The 16690-nt window shown below is 31.7% G+C and overlaps 2 protein-coding genes across 3 annotated transcripts; one reads left to right on the forward strand and one right to left on the reverse strand.

Annotated features, from left to right (window-relative positions):
- Window positions 1-1579: 1579 nt before the first annotated feature.
- Paics (PAICS bifunctional enzyme) lies at window positions 1580-4731 on the reverse strand. The gene is made up of 5 exons (XM_086835311.1): window positions 4135-4731; window positions 3744-3947; window positions 3516-3660; window positions 2664-2776; window positions 1580-2602 (listed from the first exon to the last, which is right to left on the reverse strand). Exons 1-5 carry the CDS (start codon window positions 4169-4171, stop codon window positions 1800-1802), a joined length of 1302 nt encoding a protein of 433 aa, XP_086691437.1. The 5' UTR covers window positions 4172-4731; the 3' UTR covers window positions 1580-1799.
- A 964-nt stretch (window positions 4732-5695) lies between these two features.
- Window positions 5696-15211, forward strand: Agpat1 (1-Acylglycerol-3-phosphate O-acyltransferase 1). Of its 2 annotated transcripts, none has more exons than XM_020948269.2 (4): window positions 5696-6005; window positions 8082-8485; window positions 13046-13179; window positions 13400-15211. In XM_020948269.2, exons 2-4 carry the CDS (start codon window positions 8304-8306, stop codon window positions 14110-14112), a joined length of 1029 nt encoding a protein of 342 aa, XP_020803928.2. In that variant the 5' UTR covers window positions 5696-6005; window positions 8082-8303; the 3' UTR covers window positions 14113-15211. The 2 variants fall into 2 exon arrangements, with proteins under 2 accessions (XP_020803928.2, XP_086691438.1); XM_086835312.1 differs by having other exon boundaries at window positions 5835-6234.
- Window positions 15212-16690: the final 1479 nt, after the last annotated feature.

Raw genomic sequence — 16690 nt, forward strand, 5'->3', positions numbered from 1 at the left:
GGGAGCGCCAGAGAGCCCCCAGGGGGGAAGGGGAGCGGAGATGCCCAACACAATGGCCACACTTTGACCCTGACTTTTAATGTGTACATTCGCCGTCTCCGTCTCGCTCTTATGCTAAGTTATTGTTATTATTATTATTATGAATTGTGTGTGTAGTGTGTGTGTGTGTGTTTGTTCGTGTTTGCTGTGTCTGCTAAACACTAAAAGTATGATTAATTGACCCGAGGCTGACCACCGTACAAATGGTACATATATATGTATTTAAATATATATACATATATATATATATAGGTACATATATGTATTTCCCTGGTACTGGTACTGTTTTTTTTTGTTGCCTTTTCCTTGTACGGCTTATTTGCCTTGGCAACCCGAAGATCTTTCCAATCAGAAGAGTTATTTATATGTAGAGTCTATATAAACAGTTGGGGTCAATAATATATATATATATATAATAATATATTATATATATAATTTATATAATAATATATTACATATATAATTTATATAATAATATATTATATATATAATTTATATAATAATATATTTAATAATAGAATTGTAAATTAATAAATTACTAGAATTTAATTTACCCAATTTATTTTTATTTTGAAAATATGTGACAAAAATATTATACTAAACTTTGGATTTTATTTAAATGATTATTTTGATTTATTTAAATAAAGTATTATTTGTATTATGATTTCTTTGTATTCCTAAAATATTTATTTTATTTTTAACAATTTAAAAATATTTAAACAATATATTTATGGAACCACTAATGCGAGCACACCTGTAATGACGCATGTATTTTGTAAGCAGCTCTCTTTTTTAACACCATGGAAAAAGCACACTAATTGAGGTAAGCTCTTCGCTGACATTATTATTATATATATATTTTTTTTTAATCTGTAAAGCAGATAACTAAGTATTTACTACAATTAATTGCCAGCAATTAGACACTCTTGCTTTGTGTTATTTTGTTATTCAGCCCGAGAGTATGCAGCGAAAAAGAAGAAAATATATTACGTATACGTTTGGAATAAGAGATACCTTTTATACCCTTTCCCGGGTATTATAATTTCAGTCAGAAGCTTAAAACTAAGTGAAGACGTAATTTCCGACCCTATAAATCATATATATTCTTGATCAGCATTGACAGGCGAATCGATTAAGCTATGTTTGGCAGAAAAATAAATTTGCAAATTTTTTTCATAATTTTATGCCAATTTTTACATCAATTCAAATTTTCCAAAATTGATAAAAATTTAAATTTTGTAAAATTTTACATTAAGTATGCAGATTTATAAACCTAGTAAAAACTAACATAGAACAGCTTTCCGATTTAAATTTAAGGCTTTTTTGGCTTAGTTATGAGATTTTAAATATTTAATTTTACGAAAATATTGTCATATAAATATATGGATTATTTCAGATTCGATCCTTTAATTTAATTGCAAACTTTAAGGATATATTAACTAAGGCTTCCCAAAGTTCGTTTCCTTTCTTGTTTTTGTTTAAATTGGGGAAGGGACTTTCTAAATTGAGTTAATATAATGTTCTTAAAATTCTTAAAACATTTTTGTTTTATTATGGATGTTATTTATATTTCGAGTTACCCCACATTGGGTACAACTTCAAGTCATGCTTTCTTAAAACTACCAAAAATATAAAAAAAGCAAAAAAAAAGAGGAGAGAGAAGAATAATAAACAACAAGGGAAGAATGCAGATATGGCCAAGAGCAATTCTTCAAGAACAGCTCTTCTAGAGCAATTCTCCCTGCTGGATATCGATCTCCTTAGGCATTACGAACACCGCGCAGCTCCTTGTCGGCCTTCTTCAGGGTAATAAAGTTATTAAGCGCCTTAACGCGCAGCTTGGACCAGACCATAAAGTTGCCCAGTCCCAAAATCGTGGCCGCATGCAAGGCAGCCGCCTCTGGATAGAGGACCGTGGCACAGCCCAGACCCGATGGCAGATTCAAGCTGGACCAAACATCCACCTGCATGTTGTCCGACTTGACGGGTGGACAGTTGATAACCGGATAATTGGTGCTGCCCGAGATGACGGGACCCAGGCCATTGGAACGTCCCGCGACGGCGACAAAGACTAGATTGTTCATAACCGATTCATATTCGCGAACAATGCGCAACGTCTCCTCGGGACCCTTGTGGGCGGAGGTCACACGTAGCTCCACATTCAGGCCCAATGAGCGACAACTGGTGGCCACCTTTTCGCTATGCGAAGTATCCGAAGCGCTGCCCATGAGCACCACCACCAGGTGATCCTTCTTGGGCACAATATCGGCCAACTGTTCGGCCACCCAAATGAAGTTCCTCTTGACCGTATCCAAATCGGTGGCCGTTACCGAGGTTAGATTGCGATACACCTGCTTATCGACCATCAGACGCTTGTCACCAGCCGGCCAAAGGCGCCACGAATCGGAGTCTATAATATCGGCCAGAACAATATTGCCATCGGCATCCACACCGAACTCCACCTTCATGTCAATGAGTGCACAATTCTTTGTCCGCCAAGCCCTCTCGAGGACTTCAAAGACCAACAGGGTCGTTCTACGCATAATGTCCACCTCATCTTGACCTGAAAAATATGGGTACGTTTATTTATAATATATATTTTATATATTATTGTATAATATTACCTATAAGAAGGCCATTTAATTCGAATTTGGCCGAAACGATTTGCTCTTCGCTCCATTGCGGATCATGGTTGGCATCGTCCTTGAAGAAAGTCTCCTGTTTGGGGGGAGAGAATCTATGAAAGAAGGGAAAAAAGGGAAAATATGAGTATATATAGGGGATACATTTATAAGATACATAAAATCCTAAACCTAACTAGCAAGTTCTTACAAGAAACGTTAAAAAAATAGTTATAGTTCGAATTAAGAAGCGATCTCCTACTAAAAAAACACGAGTTCTCCTTCTCTATGAAATAGTAGAGTATTTGTTAATCAATATTATAATTGCAGATCCAGAAATTGGTCATTATATTAATAAAAGCTAGAGTTATCTTCTTAAAAGAGTCAGAATTTAAACAAAATCAAGGTAGAAGGATTAATCTTCCTAGATCTATGCTTACAAAAATCTTTATAATTAAATAAATACAGATTACTATATCTAGACCATCGATCCTCTGAGTTCTAAGCTTAAAACACAGCTTTCTATATATAAATCAATTCAAATCATAAAACAATGACATCAATTAACATTGCTATGACGAAAATCCGGTCTCATATTACAGATCAATGATTTCCAATGACTTTAGCAATGTTATTCCGTGGGTTTTTTTTGGGATCAAGAATCTAATGCCTTATCGGGGGGTAGGGAAAAGCGTTGACCTCGTAGGCAGTGCATCGATTGCAGTTAAATTTGTTTACCGCAACACGGGCTAAATCACACTCGAGATAAGAGAGATCGCATATGGAACGGATTGGTTGATAACCTTCGGTGTTATATAGTATATATATATATATATGTATATATATTATACCAACCTGTAGCCCTCGGGAACACCAACATTACGCTTGAGGAACGAACCGGTGGCCAGGCGACGGGTCACCCATTCAATGGGTATCATTTCACATTTGCGAGCGATAAAGGCCTTGGCGCCGCACTGCTTAACATAGGCGGTGCGAATACCTGGTAAATGGAAATTATTATAAATAATATATAGAGGTTTTTTTTTTTTTAATGTAATTAAACTTCTTTAATGGGACACTCACCTGCCTCGTTGAGCAGGCGAAACACCTGACCGTTGGTGGTATTGGAAATCTCCGCCTTGCCCTGCAAATCATGGGCCTTGACACCATCGCCGGCAGTGATGCGATCCTTGCTCAGGAGCAGGCATAGTCCTGGCTTTTCGGGCAGATCGTACACCTGCTTGGTCTTGCCCTCGATAAGGATCTTGCCCAGCTTGTAGCCCTCAACTGTAATCAATTGTTGTTTAATTTAAATGCTGAAAAATAACACACTGTTTTCGCGTTCTTTCCAGAATCTGGAACCATGGAAAATACCTCTCCTGGAAATATTCCACTCCTGGAAATATTCCTCTCCTGGAAATATTCCTCTCTTGGAATATTCCTCTTCTTGGAATCTTACTTTGGGAATACTTACTGGACGTAGTTGTTGTGGCGGTGGCTGCGGTTGACATCTTGTTGTTATTTGCTCGAGTTTAGAAACGAAATTAAAACCAATTTGCGGCTCCGGCTTCACGTGTTGCGCGCCTCGCTTTGTGCTCGATATTCGCTTGAGTGCTTTTTCTCCGCTCTCTCGTGATGGCCTCTCCTACGTGCTCCTCTCTTTGGCTGCTGGCAACTCCACTGCTCGCGTATCGCTTCGGGTTTTCCGGTTATGTGTGTTGCGAAGAATCGCTTAAAAGCAACTGAGCGGCTGCGGAATGGGCGGCGCGACTTTATGGCTCGCTTTTTTCTTATCGCAGCCGACCTACACAAGCATAAGACGCACACGCAACACGTTCAGGTTGCAAGCCAGATCGTATGTGGGGCTGCGCATGTGTGTGGGCCTGGAAGTGCCGGCTGTGGCGACTGCCGCATATACCCTACTCATTCAAGAGGCTTATCTATAAGTATTATTTTTAATTTCTTTGCTTAAATAAATAAAATAAATATAAATTAAAAATACATAGTAATTAATGGCAAAAACCTTTACGAAATTATGTTTTTTCGATCTATTTATAATATATAAAATTAAATAAAATTACTTTTAAAGCGTATTCAATAAATGCTTTGAGACTTGAGCATTTTTTCCCAGACAGTAGGTCATATGAGGCGGCGACCTGTCCGATCGTGTTCTGTTTCCGTCAAGTTCAACTTCAGCTTCAGCCTGGCTTAGCGATAGTGGGGGGCGCGTCATCAATCAAATCAAATGTAAACAAAAATATTTTTGTTTTTGCCTTTTTTGCCATACTTGGGGTCTTTAAATAAATATAGAACGGAAAATCTTGACACACGTTTTCCGCAGGTCAAAGGGCTCGATTTACTTTACATTGCATTTGTTGCCAAGTGCAGCAATCGCATCTAAATCATCTGGCAGACTGTCAGAAAGCCTGCCAAGATTATGAGAATTATTTAATCTAGTTTTTTTTTTGTAAGAAGGAAGTAGACTGTGACAAAACTTTAGTTATGTTACAAAAAATAGGAGATAAACTGAAACAAATTCTTTAACTTCACTTGAAGCCGTAAAGGAATGTTGGAAAATAACTAAACATTAAAATTTGGTATCATCTGAGAATATATATACAATTTAAAAGATGTTAAAAGATTTTATTACAAAAACAATTTAAATTTGAATTTACAATTTGGCGTACTTTTCTTATACAAAGCTCTAACCCAAGATACACACCAAATAGTCTGGACACTCTTTAATACACTATCGATACTTGATTATCCCTGACAAGTCTGGTTTATCGATGGGGTAACGTGTCTGCTATCACTGATTTTCCATTTAATCTTTCATTTCTATATATTTGCCTTACATTTTTTAGGTATATATAAAAGAAAATAATTTTAATAATTTAAAATAATAATAATATCTCCTAACGATATATCGATATAAATGCATTTAGGAATCGCCGCTTACTAGCAGAGACATCAACCGACCCTTACCACTTTCGACACTGCTCGCTTATTTTAGATATTTACTGCATAGATCATTTGGCCATATAAATTGGTCATTAGCCATGGCACAAAGTTACGAATAATCTTTATAATTTATTACCAGTTGCTGTTGCATTTTATGTCAGTCTTGGGACAGTTGCTGCTATCGATAGTAGAAGAGGCAAGCAATCGACTTCTTGGCAGCACTAAAACGAAAGTCGCGCGAACGCCGGTAACGGAACTCTTCCAACGGAACGCAGCGCAGCGCGTCGCGTCAACGTCGGCGTTTCCGTTTATCCGTTTTGGCCGCAGAGCAGTAGCACAAACAAGCAAACCAGCCGCAAGAACCGAAACGAAAGTGAAAAAGACGTAAGAACGTAATCCCTTCTATTAAAACAAAAAAAGAAAACAAAAACTATAAAATAAAAGGAAAACTACAAACAAATTGGTGGACAGTAAGAGGCGGATAAAGAAAGAGAGACCAACCGAGCGAGGAGAGCAAAGCTGAGATTCTGTGTTGTGTTCTTATTGTTGTTGTTGTTGTGCGCGCACTAAATTCCTCTGCCGGCGTCGCTGTCGCAATTGTATTGTATTAAAAGTGCTTGCTTTTTTTATTATAAATTTAATTGTAAAGATTTTGCAGTAGCATTTACGGGCATTTCATTTAATTCCATTCGATTTATTTACATTACAGTGTGCAATGTATTAGTGTGTGTGTGTTTTTTTTTTGTGGTGCAATTTAGTTTCCTTGTGTTTGTGGCTGCAAGTCCTGCTCTCTTATGCTCTCTCGCTCGCTGGCCCGCTCTCCCTGTGCAACCCCCTTTTATTATTATTTTCTTTTTCCCCTATTTTGTTTTGTGCCCAGGTGTAACATTAAGAACGGGAGAGAAGTGCCAAAATCAAGGAGACCAGAAAGACGGTGACTGAGAAGAGCCAAAGAGTGTAAAGAGAGAGAGAGAGAGAGAGTGAAAGAAATTGACAACATTTTGCATTTAAAATAATATGTAAATTATGCCAGGAAAACCCATAACTGCAATTGATTGATCAAGCGTTATAGTATTATTATTATACGTTTTGTATTTTGCATTTTCCCTGTTTGGCCAATTGCAGTTTTTCCCTATTTTGTTTTGTTTGTTGTTTCTTTTCGCCGCTGGGCGCAAAATTCAATTGATTTTTTCTCTCTCTCTTTCTCTGTGCCGCTTAGTGAGTGTATGTGTGTGTGTGTCCGTGTACGATGTTGTGGTTTGATGCACTCGCCTAATTGTTAATAATAAAGAAAAAGGGAAAACTTAATATGTAGGGAAGAAATAAAAGCAATCTTATTTACGCTTCACTGTTTCCCCTTTGAAGCCCTCTTTATCATATCCTTTCGGCTTGCCGGAAAGTTAACCATAACAAATCATAATTAATAGTGCCTCTCAAACTGTAATAATTGATCAAAGTGCAGTGAGCACCCGCTACAGGGTGCATTTTACAAATTAAAAATTTAAAAATTATACTATAAATGTAAAGTAAAATATTTGTATTAGTTTAGAATAATATATTCATCTAAATAGAAAAATTGGTTACTTTAAAAAATATTTGTACAAGTTCAATGCACCAATTTTAAAATAAAAAAATTCCCAACTATTTCTCAGAGTTTTAAGCTTTAAGCTTGACTTAATTTGTTGTTTACTTAAATGTAAACACAAATAATTCAAGCAGAAATAATATATTGTTGATATTTTGTTACAAAAATGTTTAAAAAAAGGTTGCTTTTTAATATATGAATTATTTTTGTATCTTATTGTTCTTCAAATCTTTAGTTTGGACAGTTTTAAGCTTTAAGCTTGACTTATTTTGTTGTTTCCTTAAATTTAAACACAAATAATTCAAGCAGAAATAATATCTTGTTGAATTTTTTTTTTTACAAAAATGTTTAAAAAAAGGTTGCTTTTTAATATATGAATTATTTTTGTATTCTATTCTTTTTCAAATCTTTAGTTTGGACAGCTTTAAACTTACCTTAATTTTTGTATCTTTAAATAAAAACACAAATATTTTAAGAAGAAATATTATATTTCTTAATTTTTTGTTACAAAAATGTTAAAAAAAAATAATATGAATTATTTTTGTATCTTGTTGTTCTTTAAATATTTTAGTTTGGACAGTTTTAAGCTTTAAATTTACTACTATTTTGTTTCCTTGATTTTAAACACAAATATTTTAAGTAGACATATTATATTTCTTAATTTCTTGTAACAAAAATGTTACTTTTTAATTAAAATGTTAGTTTTTGCGTCTCATAGTTCTTTAAACCCTTTAAACTAATAATTATCTCAAAAACTTTATAGTTTTTTAATGGCCATAAACTTTCGGAGGCACTTACTTTTTAAGTATTCTTACTTTAACTATAGTTAAAGGTTAAATTTATGCCAATGTATTTTTTATAATTTATAATTACAGCGCAAACTAGGAACCATAATAATCATAATAATCATAAAAAAAGCATACACACACATTACACACACACCTAAAAAGACTGCAATATCTGCCTTAAAAAACCGAGGGAACGAAGGAGCCCATCATCAGTATAAAGATTGATTCCATCACGATCCGGATCCGTGGATTATCTAAAGGAGCAGCGAGTAGATTTAAGGCATCCTGGAAAGCTGGAAAGCTATCACAATGAGTTCGTTCATCGAGCTGCTGGGATTATTCCTGGTGCTGATGCTGCCATTTCTCTACGAAACGAATCATATATTTCGTTATTATTTCAAATTTTTAATGTACTATGGGATCGTTTCGTTCAACTCGATTGTCCTTATACCGGCCTTCCTGACGCGTCCCTGCGATGTCCGCAATTTGCTGTAAGTTGAAATGAAATTCGAAATATTTTTAATTAAGTTAAGGAATTAAATTTGATTATTTATAGTTAGTTTTATAGGAGATATTTTTCAAGAGAATATGCATTTTTTTTTTTAGCAATTAAGATATGAGTTCTAATTAGGGAACGAGTATAAATATTTGAATATTTATGGTAAAAATTTATATATAAATTAATATTTAGTGATAAATGTACTATAAATCTATATTTTGTTTGATATATTAGACCATTATAGTAGAAAACATTAAAATTAAATAATGTTAACAGATAATTTTTGATAATATAAATATTTTAATATAAGGTTCCTTTTTTCGATATTTTTTATATGAAATTAATTTTTGTTGATACTAAAAATATCCATATATCAAAGTATGCCTTATTTTTGATATTTTAGAAATAGTATAGGGCACTATACTCTTATCTTCCCGATAGATCTAGATAAAATAAATTTTTCATATATTTTTCTAAAATATCCACAATTTTCACATATAAAATACGATTTTTTCAATATTTAATTGCGAAATTAGTTTATTTAATATATTAAATTTTTATTTATGAAAGTTAGCTTTATTATCAATGCCTTTATTATATTCTTCAATATTTTAAATATATAGACAGCGTTATTTTGATCAATATATCTATATATAATCCTAGTTCAAGTAGTCTATCTTTTGTAGGTTTTTAAGGGTCTTTCTTATATAGGTCATTAAATAATAACATTAAAATCTGGCATGTGCCTTAATTAAGTGTTTACTATAGCCTTGTAAACCCTTTTATCTTGTTAAGTTCACTTGAAAGTACTATAAAGTCATAAGAATATTTTATTGTATTGACTTTATTGTTCCAATTTGCGAAATGACTTAATTTTAAGTGGCAAAAGCACATTGTTTACCACCTGGGTGGATAGTTAGAAAGGTAGACAGGTAGTAGTTAGGTGGGGTTTTTGCAATAAAACTATTGTTGTAGGAGACCAATCGTAATGACCATTCCGTATGCAAATCAATCCACTTAATGCCAAGCATTTTTCTAAATCACCAAATGCCACGCCCACAGAAATTGCAGCTAGGATAGAGCAAGGACTCAGGTGGGACTCTTAATAATCATAAGGATACCTTAATTGATAGAAATTTCTGCTCAAAGAGTTGTTATAATTTCCAATGAATGGGCACCTTTTACCTTTTGTTTTCTGTTGTTGTTGTTTCTTGTTGGATTTATTATGCGCCCTCCCAAGGTGGCTATATCAATGATACATTCAATTTTAATTGACCATCAATATTAACGAGGCCTCAACTGCGAAGGAGTGACTGGTCTTGGCCAGGCCCTGGGACTGCAGGTGTCTGGGCAATGCAGTGTCCTAGGCCAAAAACAGATGGCAGTCAAGGCCTAAAAACTCTGACCCAGGTCAGGAATATTTACGAGAAACAATAATATATATATACAGTATTATATTACATCAGTTTCTATTAAATAAGCAAGAAAAGAAGGCTTCTTTAGTAATAGAAACTTAAAAGGAACATTCTAAATATTTTTAAATATTTAATTTGCTTATTTTTAGTTCAAGAAACAATTCTTAAATATGTATTTAATACCAATTAAGGTCTAGTTTATTAAAAAAATGTAATAAGGCATTTATAATTGCCTTTAAGGAAAGCTTAAAAAAAAGATATTCTTGATTTTCTTACTAAGATCTATAAATTATTAATTTCCCAGGATAAATTCCACTATTATTTATAAAAAAAAAAATAATAAAAAATAATCTCTTTGTTCTTAGTAACTAAGATTTTTTCACACATCATAACTATCAAAGATATAGATTTATGATGTGATAGCAAACATTTTTACTATCGATTTCTTATCAATCTGAGCTCAAAATTTAGTGCACCTTCCGGTATTGAAAATTGATAAATAAGTTTGGACCTTTGCATTTAGCGTTTGTTTGGCATGATTATCATGACAAACAATTACCTAATAATACCGATAAGATATATACTATTATATAGTTTGTTTAATGCACAATTACGTGCTGTGGAAAAATAGAATTGAATTAAAGATTAGATTACTCTTGGGAATAAAAATAAATCAGGTTTTATTACAAACTTACCATTGATTTCTTTACATTCTTTATTTATTTATTAGCATGTTTTAATTTAATGGATTTAAAATCTATATTTTTTTCCTAAGAAAATATTTAAATATTTTTTAATTTAATAGAATTAAAATCTATATGTTTTTCCAAACAAAATATTTAAATGACTTTCTTTTAATTTTTTTTTGATATGTTTTTATACATGCAAAAAGAACAGTATTGTTTATCGATTTATTATTTATGTTTGGGTACCAAAAATATAAAATGCATTTATTTGTTAACTTTTAAACCTTGTTAAACTTTAAACTCATGCTTAAACTTTAATTTTTATTGATTTAAAATTGTATTTTTTTACTTAACAAAAGATCTAAAAATTGAACTAACTTTTAACTAGGTTTTTTTTTTTAATTTTGTTGCCAAAAAGCATTAATCTTTCTGGATTTAATAACGATTTTTGCGTGGGAAAATATAAGCTCTTCTTTGATATATTTTCTGATTAAACTTTGATTTTTATCGATTTAAAACCGATATTTTTGCTTACCAAAATATCTAAATAATCGATCACTTTTTAACTTTCTTATTCATTTATTATTTTTACCAATAAACATTAATGTTTATATATTTAAAATCAGTTTTGACAATCCAAAATATAAAACAAACGTATTTTATAACTTTTGTCTAAACTTTGATTTGTATCGATTTAAAATTGTAATTTTTTGCTTACCAAATTATTTAAATCAACGATTACATTTTAAATTTCTAATTCATTTATTATTTTTACAAGTAAACAATGTTTATATATTTAAAATGAATTTTAGGCAATCAAAAAAATCAAAAACATGGATTAGTTTTACCTTTTGTGGCTTAATTAATAATTATTTTATTATATTATTATTATTATTATTATTATTATTATATTATATTATTATATTATTATATTATTATATTATTATATTATTATATTATTATATTATTATATTATTATATTATTATATTATTATATTATTATATTATTATATTATTATATTATTATATTATTATATTATTATATTATTATATTATTATATTATTATATTATTATATTATTATATTATTATATTATTATATTATTATATTATTATATTATTATATTATTATATTATTATATTATTATATTATTATATTATTATATTATTATATTATTATATTATTATATTATTATATTATTATATTATTATATTATTATATTATTATACTATTATTATTATATTATTATATTATTATATTATTATATTATTATATTATTATATTATTATATTATTATATTATTATATTATTATATTATTATATTATTATATTATTATATTATTATATTATTATATTATTATATTATTATATTATTATATTATTATATTATTATATTATTATATTATTATATTATTATATTATTATATTATTTTTATTATTATAATTATAATTTTTTTCGTGCATCAAACCCCTTCTAAGTGTAATCCCAAGTCGTCTTTACTTTATCGACATGTGATTTTTGTTTATATAAATTTTTTCGTTGTTTTGTCTTTTAACTGCCGGCCACCATTGCATGGGTGTCAAGCCAAGGACGAGTGTTGGGTGATGGATGGGTGGTGGGTAGTGGGTGGTGGGTGGGGTGAGTCTCGGATTCGACACACGTGTGACCGCCGACCGCCTACCGCCTACCGCTGAGGGGGAAACCCCCAGAGGCCACAGGGAGAGCTCCCTTCATTGCACGCCAACCAAGCGGCTTGTGTGTCCCCATTTGTGGTTCTGCTTTTATTTATTTATTATTATTGTTTTTTTTTTGTATTTTTTTTTTTTGGTTTCGGTTTCCTTTTTTTCTTGCGGTCTGCGGTTAGTGCACTTGCTAGAATTTCCCGCTTGACAGACCGCGATTCAAATCACAATCATGAATATTTGATCTCGAGGGTGGATTACTGGTTGGTTTTTTTTTTTTAAATCCGAAACAGAATCAATTAGAACTATATTTAATGCAATTTATCGATCCAGTTTGTTCGTTGGACAATTAAGATAGGTTCTCTAGGTGTCCCTAGGGGTATCATTAATGCCTTAGCTATATAATTATCTGTTCTATCCGAGCAATGCCCTGGTGGCTGTCAACCTGATTGGTTAATACGATTTAATGGTGAATTTACTACGATTTACTAAGAATCATTAATTAAATCCTTAGATACTTGCCCTCAATAAACTCCTCAAAATAAATATAAAAAGGTAAGCAACTAAACCTTTTTCTATTTCTTTTGAAGAGCTTATTGATCCTTAAGGATTTCATTAATGATTAGGCAGGGTAATAAAAAAGGAGGTGTGAAAACAATTGACAGATGTTTATAGTAGTATTATTTACAAGTTAATGAATATTAGTATTTAGCTTAATGTTTATTTATATATTAAATATATAATCCTGTTTTTCTTATGATTTTTTAGCTGGGCCAGCACTTGGTGTCATCGCATTTCAACGCTTATTGGCCTACGCTGGGAGCTGCGTGGCAAAGAACATTTGGCCAAGGATCAGGCCTGCATCATAGTGGCCAATCATCAGAGCTCCCTAGATGTGCTGGGTAAGAAAAAAATATATATAAGAAGATGTAGAAGATAAAATTTAAAGAGTTAATGGCAAAAAACCTATACAATTTGTTGTTACAAGCTCAAAAGAGCAACTTTGATCAACTTTTGCTGCCTTTTTGAGGCTGAATTTCCATGGAATTCTTTCTAGAAACTATAATCATTTCCCTAAACTTAAATAAATAACAACTTTCCATTTTTATTTCCCTCCCTTAGGCATGTTCGACATCTGGCATGTGATGAACAAGTGCACGGTGGTGGCCAAACGTGAACTCTTTTATGCCTGGCCCTTTGGTCTTGCCGCCTGGCTGGCGGGTTTAATTTTCATCGATCGGGTGCGTGGTGAAAAGGCTCGGGAAACCCTCAACGATGTGAATCGTCGGATCAAACAGCAACGCATCAAATTGTGGGTTTTCCCTGAGGGTACACGTCGCAATACCGGCGAATTGCATCCATTCAAAAAGGGTGCCTTTCACATGGCCATCGATCAGCAGATACCCATTTTACCGGTTGTCTTCAGCTCTTATGGGACATTCCTCAATGACAAGAAGAAGATATTGAATGCAGGACGCATTGTGATCACCACACTGCCGCCGGTTAGCACGGAGGGACTCACCAAGGATGACATCGATGTTCTAATGGATCGTGTTAGGACACAGATGAGTGATACCTTCAGGTTGACCTCGGCGGAGGCATTGCAACGTTACAAGCCAATGATGAAGGGAAGCAGCAACAGCAGCAGCAACAGCAGTAGTAGTAATAGTAATAGCAATAATAGTAATAGTATGGCAGCAACAACGATTCCACCAGTGGCAGATGTTGCAGTGGCCGCTGTGGCAAGCAGGAGCAGTGCCGGGAGCAGCAGCACCAGTTCTCCATATGGACAGGCAACGGGTTATGGCAAGGCCAGCATGCTCAAGACGTTGTAGGGCTTCACACACTCCCAAAATCACCCTAACTCAACACACACACATCCAAAGAACACACCATTGCAATGTTGTTATTTTACAATTTTAAAAAAGGAAGAAGAAAAACGGAGAAAACTAAATTATTTTATAAGATTGTATTTTTTTTTTTTTGTATTGTATTGTACTCTTAACCAAGGGTATTTATTATTTATATATTTATTTATTTAAAGCCAAATATAAATTGTAGTAATTTTTAAAAAACGGAATTTACAAATACGAATTTCTAATACCAAGGCATTCCTCTATTAATTAAAAATACTATTTTAATTTATTTAGTTTGGCATAAATGTCTTAGTTAACTTTAAATTTGTATTGGTTTGTGAAGGTCTTTATATTTATATGTCCTGTAAATTCGACATTTTGGCTGTAGCAATGATACTCGTTCCGAGGAAATCCTTTTGAATTTAATCCTCTCACTTAACACACACAGTTTGGCTAATTCAAGGCACCAATTGAGTATTAGGAAACGCGACTGTCAGACTTTTTATCTTCTTCTTAGGCAAAAGACACATACCAAAAAAAAAAAAAATAAAACAAAAAACATTAAAATGTAAACCCACACTGGCCAACAGGACTTTAGGAACATTTCCTGTTGTCGCCTCTATATATATATACATATATATAAATATAAAAATAAAAAATAATTATACTTATATTAAATATAAACACGGTCGATAACGAAATATCCAAGTTAACCGGTTTGAGATATTTACAAACAAAAAGCAAAAACATACACGTATTTTATTTACTAGACACATTCCCTGACTTTAGGTTAGGGCCTCATCGAAGATTTAACTGAAACGATAAGAAGATGATATCTTTAAAACTAATAACACGCCCCCATAAACTATATTCATGTATTGTAATCCCCCCAAGTATTTTTCTGTGAATTGTATAACTTAACTTTTGTAAATACGAAAATGCCGAGGCATAAGTGAGCAAGATATGCGGTTTACTTTAAAGACAAATCAAAAAAAGCGTTAAGCAAAGAAAACAAAATAAAAACGGAAACAATTTAATGCAAATATAATAATAAATATTTTTTTTTTCAAATAAAATATATGATTTTGTTTTATTCTCTTGTCTGAAATGTGAATTTACCAAGTAGTGTCAATAAATACACTAATTTGTGACCTTGGTCAAGGTACATAAAGCACTTAATATTTATTTTAGGTAATTAATAGAGCTCCCCGATAAGGTGGGGAACTCTTTAAGATTAATAACTTCCTGTTTAAATCTAGTAAAGATCGCGGCAAAACTTAAAGAGCCTGGAAACATTGCACATGGGCCAGTGACGAAGAGAATCTTATCGTTTTTGATATTGCATCGAGATAATGTATTTTTAGGATCCAGATAGGAGATATGAGAGAATGGGGGGGCATTGTCCATTGAACCATTGGGGGTAACATTGATCGGGTTTATTGATCACCTGATAATTGTTATTTCATTTTTATAGACTCTCTTGGAACGTTTGTGGGGTGTTTTTCTCCTTGAACTCTAATTTATTTTATTGTTAAATAAAAAGAGTTGGTAAATATCAGTATAAAACAACAAAGAAAGTCGAAGTTTGTATACCCTAGCAAATTCCTATATGAAATTAGGCATATCTCAGCCAAAAATGCATTGATTTTACTTCGGAAAGCATTTTTGTTTTAGTTTTTATTAGATTTATAAATCTGCATACTCAGTTTAAAATTAAAAATTTTTTTTTGTCAAATTTCGACAATTAACCCCTTATAAAATTATGAAAAAATTGAAAATTTTTGTTTTCGTTTAAATATAGCTAAAAAGATTTGCCTGTTAATACTGATCAAGAATATATATGATTTATAGGGTCGGAAATGCCTCCTTCACTTACTTTTAAGCTTCTGACTAAAATTATATTATCATTTTTTAATTATTATTAACTATATTTTTATATGCATTTTTTTTTTTCGAAAAATCAAAGTTTAAAAATCTCATAACTCTGCTAAAAATCTATTAATTTTAATTCGGAAAGCTCTTCCATGTTAGTTTTTATTAGATTTATAAATCTGCATACTCAGTTTAAAATTTGAAAATTATACATTTTTATTTGTTAAATTCTGACAATTTACCCCTTATCAAATTTTGGAAAAATTTAAAAATTGTTGTTTCCTTTTAAATATAGCTTTAAAGATTCACCTGTCCATGCTGATAAATAATATATATGATTTATAGGGTCGAAAATGACTCCTTCGCCGTAAATGAACATAGGTAAGTCCTGGAAAGAGGGAATTTTTTAATATATAATTAAACTAAGCAATATAAAAAAGACAACAATATTTTTTAAGCTATTGTGAAAATATTTGTATATTTCTGTTAAAATTTTTCTGGTATTTAGAATTATTATTATTATTATTAATATTATTATTATAAAGTATATGCATATTACATGATTTTAGATTTGCGTCCTCTTTGCTAAATTATTGTTAAACATTTTTCATGTGACATTTTTTGTTCATAGTTAATTATTTATAAACTTTTTGTTAAAGATTTTCCATTATACTCTTCTCTTTGC

The sequence above is a fragment of the Drosophila serrata genome, unplaced genomic scaffold (assembly GCF_035046125.1).
Source record: "Drosophila serrata isolate PLE 108 unplaced genomic scaffold, ASM3504612v1 contig_276, whole genome shotgun sequence".
Lineage (NCBI taxonomy): Eukaryota > Metazoa > Arthropoda > Insecta > Diptera > Drosophilidae > Drosophila > Drosophila serrata.